Source organism: Anopheles aquasalis, chromosome 2 (genome assembly GCF_943734665.1).
Source record: "Anopheles aquasalis chromosome 2, idAnoAquaMG_Q_19, whole genome shotgun sequence".
Lineage (NCBI taxonomy): Eukaryota > Metazoa > Arthropoda > Insecta > Diptera > Culicidae > Anopheles > Anopheles aquasalis.
Genome location: NC_064877.1, coordinates 12,975,001 through 12,982,500, shown reverse-complemented (window position 1 = coordinate 12,982,500; position 7,500 = coordinate 12,975,001). Strand labels below are relative to the sequence as shown.

The 7,500-nt window shown below is 53.2% G+C and overlaps 1 protein-coding gene across 3 annotated transcripts in view; it reads left to right on the top strand.

The window, feature by feature from the left end:
* LOC126572107 (uncharacterized) overlaps positions 1–7,500 on the top strand; it is a 78,371-nt gene that overhangs the window by 66,317 nt on the left and 4,554 nt on the right. For all 3 annotated transcript variants that reach the window (XR_007607945.1, XR_007607944.1, XM_050231162.1), the window contains exon 9: positions 6,700–7,500. This exon is cut by the window's right edge and continues 1,701 nt beyond it. Coding sequence is in view for 1 of the 3 variants with exons in the window: in XM_050231162.1 (XP_050087119.1) it covers positions 6,700–7,500 (801 nt within the window). In the remaining 2 variants the exon portion in view is untranslated. The remainder of the gene's footprint in view (positions 1–6,699) is intronic.

Here is a 7,500-nt window from a genome sequence, read left to right as displayed (position 1 = left end):
GTCACATTTTGCACCCGTTTTGCATTCGACTTTTGACGCAGGGAATGTGTCGCGAATTGGCGTGAATGTGGTCGAGATGATTGATTTTCCGGATGTTGGATTTGAATTTGTCGTCGATTGGCGATCGCGTACCTCCTTGAGCGCGAGTTGAGTACGGATGCCAATCATGAGGGAAACATTTTTCATTTGGGACCTCGTAACTCGAGTATCATTTTAACATAATGCGACACAGCTATTGCGGGTTTTTTATCTTCAGCAGAAACCATTCACGATGTCCTGTGTCCATTATTGGAGTGGCGATCTGTTGATGTTGCCACTTTCGATCTCTTTTGGTCTCTTCGCTTCTTCGACCCTCAAACAACATCTCCCGCACATCAAATTTCACGCTCGATTAGCTTTCCCTACTCGAGTGATCACGAGCGATCACGAGCGCACGCCGAGTCGTCCGAGATGTTCCTTTTGTTGCTTGCGAGTTGGTTGTAAACACAACGGATCACTCGATCGCCTCACCTTGGGCAGCGGCCAAAAAGGCAACGCGCGGGCATCATAATCATCGCCCCAAAAAGCAACATCAAAACATTACTATCGGCCGCCTCCACAAACCTCCGAGACGATGTGTGTCGAGTGAGTTCGAGTATCGAGTGTTGATTATTCGAATTTCGAAGCGAGGCGTCGTGGTCCTCGAACACCGCCACCACGGCCCACCCAAAACAACATCACCACGCATCATCGACGATCGAACGTCGCCCTTGGAGTGCGCGAGGAGACGAGGCTTCGCGTCCACAGCATCAACCGACTCGCTGCGCTCGGTTTCCTTTCAAGTTTTCGGTTCGTTTTCTGCTCCAGCTGTGGCCGTTGATCTCTCGCCCCGGTACCGACGGCTTGTGTCAGTGACTAATCGAGTTCAAATACGACGCGGCTGGACGTCGGGGCGGCCCCTAGAGGACAGCGCCAGAGGTTTCGCGCGGTTTTCTCACGGCTCGGACGGCGCGGCGCAACATTTTATGCTGGCCTGGCCGTCCGGCCAGCATGAATCAACCAACCGACCAACAATCAAGTGTCAGACAGTGCTTGGACGGACAGATATCGTTTGTTGGCCAGGAGCAAACAACCAGCAGCAGTTCGCCGTCTGCAGAGTTGGTCGCCGTTCGTTTTCGTCCCATGAATGAAGTGACCATGGATCTTTCGCGATTGATTGGGACTGACCGGCTTGGGGTGCACCATTTAGCCGCCAACAGAAAACGAACAGAAGAAAAAGGATATTTATCCATTGCACCGCGCGCCGCGTACACACAGGTGTGCTCCCTGTTCTGTTCTGTTCTGTTGTGCCGCACCGTGTTCCGTTCGTTCCGTCGGTCTAGGATTAGTCATAATAGTCCCCGTGGTTCCCTTACCAGCAGCTGCAACAGAGCTGCACGGAGGAGGAGGAAAAGGACGTAGTGACGGGTCTCGTTCGCCACTTTGATCTTTGACCAGACGACGATCAGTTTCTCGGGTCGAGACCGTGCGTCTGTGTGCGGCTTCCAGTTCCAGGCGGCAATCGCGAAAGATTTATGTGCAACGCTGCCCCCCCCCCCCCCCCTTGGAACAAAACCATCGTTGGTGGTGGTTAACTGGTGCTGTAAGCGTTCACTAATTAGTCACTTAGCTGGCCGGACTGACTGACTGGCCTGGGACCGGTGCTAGATCGGCTAGGCTCCCTGTCCTGTCTCCGTTCAGGTCCGGCACTTCGATCACCTCACCACACTCGGAGCGATCTATAATCTCTAGAGAGGAGGACAGAGCTGTAAAACGGCAACACGGACGGACCACTGGACCACTAAAGAGACTAGAATAGTTTGGAATAAACCGGGGGCTACGTGATACTCATGATCGTCCACACCAGCTGGCCAGAAAATTAGCAGAAGCAGGAACCGAATCGAACCGAAGAGAATTATCTTCTGGCAAGGAGACAAGCACCTTTGTGGACACACTAGCAGACCACCAGCAGCTTCTCGGCCGGGGGGAGCTGGAGGCATTTTTATGCAAAATCGCGTCGACGAAGGTGACCTTTTTTCCGGTGCGCCCGGTACGCTCGGATCATAAAAGAATAAACGATTTTGTGCTACTGTCTGTCTGGTCTGGCTGGCGGCCCCAGGGAAAGAAGGAGAACAAAGCACCAGCACCAGTGGACACAAGGGATTCTAGGAAGCGAATCGGTTAGCACCCCGCGGTCCGGATTAGTGCACGTTATAAATTCTGACCGTGACCACCGGATCCGGGCATCAAACTTACCTTCTTGGGTGGAAAATTCCGTAGCCGGAAGGGAGGGAGCGAGCGCCAGTGTCAGTTCCCATCCACTATCGAGGGTTAAGAGGAGAGTTTCGTGGTGATCTCTTCTGTTACAAGAACTGTAAACGTTACAGGAATGTGCGCCACTCATTTAGAGGCCCCCATTCTTGTCTTTTTCCTTATCTTAAACGCACCCCTTGATAGTGGCCACTGAGAGGGGTGTGAATTTCAATGCTGCATTCCGAACAGAAGCGTAAATACATTCCACGCAATGCAACGGGATCAGTTACTCATTCATTCATTCATTCAGTCATTCATGCTTGGTGCTGCATGAAGATTATTTCCTCCGTCCCTCACTCACGTTATTGCTTCTCACCTTCCACAAAACGGTAACTGAAAGAGGTCTATCTTTATTTTATCTCGCGGAATAGTCAACGTCTTCGTCTACATTTTGTGGCGTGAGATCCTTTCTGATGACGCTCTGATAACGATAAACGTTTTCGAGCGATTGTGTTAGAATGAGGTGGTAACTATAAAAAAGTCCATTTTATTTTTTACAAAACTATTTGCTCGCACCACACTGACCCAGGAGTTCCTGTTGATTCTCCCCTATTCGGCATCACTATTCGACGACTTTCGCTCTCGCTCCTCCATTCTCGCTCCTCGCTCTTCGGTTTCTTCGGGATCGTTTACAAACTTTACGCTTCCGTGCGCGCCTTCCACTTACCTCCTTGTTACTCCTCACGAAGCGCTCCTACTTCAGACGAGAGGTGGGGGCAACGAAATGGCGCCCAGGTGCGCGATCGCAGCCCATTCGCGGGGGGCTCGTGAGGTTCTGGCGCTCGTTCGCACGCCGTTCGCGCGCAGTTGCACCCACGATTGCGCGGGCGTCGGTCGAATCCGATTGATCTCGCGTGCGCCAGGCGTGCTTCGCTCTCTTCGCACTCTCTCTCTCTCTCTCTCTCGCTCTCTCTGTTCGCTCTCTCTGTTCGCTCTTCGTGTTCTCGCCCGTGTACGCACGCATAAACAAACGCCACTCGGCGTGGCCACCCCCCCTGTGGTGATTCGGATCGAGTTGATAGTCGAGGTTCGTCGCCAACCATTCAGTAGTGCGGTCGTTGAAGTCTTTTGATCGCGTCGGTTGCGTCCGCGTGTTTTATGACCGCGTGCGGTGGTTTCGGTTCAGTTTCGGTGGTGCTGTGCTGTGTAAAAACGAGGGCCGGAGGGGGTGGGAGGGCACGAGAGGGAAAACCGGAGTTGATTGATCAGCGCGCGAAAGCATTCGTTCAAGCTTTAATTGCCGCTGACAATGATTGATACCTCGCTGATCGCTGGTCGCTCGATCTCGATGCCATGCCATTCCGATTGGTTTGCCGGCAACCTCCCGCCATTGCTAGAATCTAGTGAGCATTAGAGGCCGCAGTGGATGATCTCTTCCTCGCTGAACAGCAGACACGCTCCTTTAAGGCTATCGCTGTGTGATCAGTTTCGAGCGGCCACGGCAGGCAAGCCGTGTGTCTAGCTGCTGCTGCTGCTGTTGCCACCACTAGCCAACGCCAGGATCGGTGTCAAACGCTTCCGCGCGAGACACAAATACGCGCGCGTGCGGACGCGAGATCACACCGAATGACCCACCGAGAGCGAAAAGCGGATCAACGGTCTTTTGGGGGCCGTAAAATATGGGTTTTTGCCGTTGGCCACCGTCGCCGCCGCACTCAGCGATGATTCAGCGAAAGTTATGTGCTGCTTAGAGCTACGCGCGTATCAGTGTCTGTGTGTGGTTTGAAGTGATAAACTCGTGGCGTGGGGGTGGCTCACCAGAAGAAGACGAAAAAGTGAAACGGCTAACGACGTTATTGATATATTCCATCTCTTCGTCCCCCTTTCCGTCGGTACCAGGGTGGGTTTCCGGGGGGAGGCCTATCGTGACACGGCTTATCGTACACTCACCACCACCACGTTGTGATTAGTGCGCGCATCGTCAGCGCGCGAGATCTTCCCCCTGCGAGTGACAATCGTGGTGTGAAGGTGTGAAAGCCGGACCAAGTCAACAAATTCCATCAACCGAGAGGAAGTGGCACCGTTGTGCTGCGTTGCGTTCGTGAGAATCAATCTGTGGGCCCTGATCGTCAACACTCTGCTTCGTGGCTCTGCCTCGTTACTGGATGGTATGTCAATTAGCAGCTGGTTGTCGCCGAGCTAATCGATGATCGATGAATTAAAACTTGTCAATTGTGCCCTCTTTGCACTGCTTGTTGTTGCTCTCAACAGCTGCAGCTCAAGCTGCAAGATTGTTTGTGTTTTAGCCTTTCTAAAAACGAGTTTCATTAGACAGACCGTGCGCGATCATGAGAACGTGCATTGTCACACGATGATCTGCATGGCCTTGCATTGTTTACCATTTCTTAAAGACCTCATAGAAATCTGTGTGGCGCGCTCACTCTCTCTCTCTATCTCATTTTAATGCTACACCGGGGTTCGAGGGTCACCCGGTCGATTGCACTTTCTTTTCGCGTCGCGTTAATGGCCCCCTCATTTGCCTTCTCTCGACAAACATCTTAACATCTCAATTTGCCAAACAACTCAAGGTGCTGCTGCTGCTGCTGGTGTTGCTGTTTGATGTAAATCATAGGTCTCACCAGCTATTTGTGTACCACCCGTTCAGGTGGCACGCACAGCATGCACTCGATCGGACAAGAAGAGTAGCGGGGAAAGGTGAACGACAGGCAGTGGTAGTGCGCGCAACCTTCGCGCTACTGATGCTGGTGAAATGGTGCGCCAGAAGTAACTGACGAAACAGACAAGCGAGCGAGCAAGCAAGCAAAGTGCTCCGTTGTATTAGAGCTCTCCGTTGTTCTCTGCGGGGGGGAGGCCTCTCTGGTCTCACCTAACCTTGGTGTGTGGTCGGTGATCGGTGGTGAACCAGACCCCACCACACCTTGGGCGCGAGTGACATACTGGACCGAAGGCAGACCACGCAGTTTGTTACGGATCAGCGTGGTCCAATTTTATGATTTCGCCCTCCATTTGCTGGTCGGTCGCTGGGTGGCTCGGAATGTACCATGGCCGAAACCGCAAGGTCTCCTCCGTGGTCGTGGTTTCGGTAAAAGAAGTGTCTCACGGACCGCTGGCCGGCTCGGTACCATAATTATTTCGTTACTTTCGGAAGCAACATGGTGGCCACCAGCACCACCGTTCTCTGGTATCGAAATACCGCTAGGTGTGTCAGAGGTCAGAGGCTGTGGCTAGGAGGTTCTTAACTGCAGAGCAAACCGAAGCTGCAGCACTTTGCTCGATGGGGAATGATTCCAGGAGCCAGATAACAAAATGGGTTCGCCGTTCGGTGGCGCACGATGCGCAACAAAAGATCATAAAAATGATTTTTTATAAGCCGTCGGAATGGAGGGAAGGTTGTTTTCCGGTAGCAGCACCATCTTGGTCCCATGTTTGTCCACCAATAGGGGGGGGGCGTGAATCATAAATTAAAACATAAATTAACGAATTAAACGCGTTCGCCCAAATCGTTGGTTTACACGTTCTAGTTCGCTTTTGTTGAAGCGGAAGAGCGGAAATGGAGTTTTTGTGTGCGTCTGTGATCAACTGAAAGAACACCGCGATCACTTGAAGCGACATGCTACCGGAATTTTTGGGATGGGAACAGGCACAGTGGCGCGCCGCACATTCCATCGCTCTCCGGCACACCGACCGCAAAACCGAAAGACGCCAGGTCGCTGACATGCGTGCGTGCGTGCGTGCCGTGGGTGCTTGTGGCCAAGTGGCGTGCCAAGCGAAGATTGCATTCGATTGCGTGCTGTTGGCGATGCACTTGCGCAGCTCCTGCGCTCACAAATGCCAACCGATAATTAGTGATTTGCTAAACACATTTTCAACAGAAAACAACAACAATGATCCGGCCTCGGCTGCTCCTCCGACTGCGGTGCTGCTCAAGACACCGTGACAGTAATACGACTGCTGAGAGCAACCGACCGTAGTTGAATGAACTTGAATGAGTGGGATCGGTGCGCGTCGAGGGGGGCAAGGTACAGTTACCGGCGATCACCGATCCGCACCCTCAGAACGTACCAAGATCGTGCACCAGAACTGCTGCGACCGACGTTTATTTTGTTTCTGTTCTCAATGGGGTCTTAAGAACGGGTGCACGACCGCTACCTACGCTGACAGAAGGTGTCTGTTTGTTTCCCGAGTAATTATTCCTCGACGGGAGAAAAAAGGGCAGCACATTAGGTCAATTTAGGGTGGCCCAGGGTTAAGGGGCCCTACTGACGGGACTTTACGGTCCGTTAAGTGATCGATTCGGATGATTGATCAACTGAAACTTTTGGTCCTTTGGTCCTTTGCTTGAAGCGTTCACTCTCTCACTAACGATCTCTTGTTGTGGTTCTTTTTTTTCCCTCGTCCACAAAACAGTGGTCGCTACGCAGCCCAAACTCAAGCCCTACGGTAGGCGGTGGAAGCGACGGTGTCGGTGTCGGCGTTGGATCGGAAGTGAAGACCGACGGCTGGACGGACACGGAGAAGGAGCACGACCATGAGCTGATCATGCTGTCGGAGCGGTCCGATTCCGGCGTTACCTCCCCCAACAGTCACCATCATCTGGAGGACGCACAGAGTGGCGTTCCGTCACCGTGTGATCTCTCCCTGCTCGACCAGATACCGACGGACGATGTGCGCAAACGGTTGATCGCAATGACCAAACGGACGTGCTACGACGAGGAAGACAAACTGTGCATGCTACAGATCCTGTCGCTACTCAACAACCTCGAAGCGTTGTCGCAGGACCACGAGATCGCTGGAGACGACGAGATGAGCCTCGGGTCCGAGATGCCTGTTCCAAAGTACAACCACAACAACTACACGCTGCCAGAGAGCAGCACGCCACCGAAAGCGCTCCTTCACCATCAACCACCACCGACCAGCTCGACGCCATACAAGACGGGCACGGGACGGATCGTAGCGACCGTCCAACCGTTCCACAGTACCGATCGCCTCGATCGTCCCTCCGCTGAAGCCGCCGGTGGTGAGTCACCGATCACCGTGGCCAGTGCGCAACCGAAGAGCCTTTCGATCGCGTCGATCGCCGAAACGTTCGGTGGCATGAAGAAGACGACGCGTTGGAACAACTCCGCCAGTCTGCAGGAGAGTGGCGTGTTTGTGGACGAACCAACGTGCACCCAGGCCACCCAAACCGAGCTCGAAGACTTCCCGTCC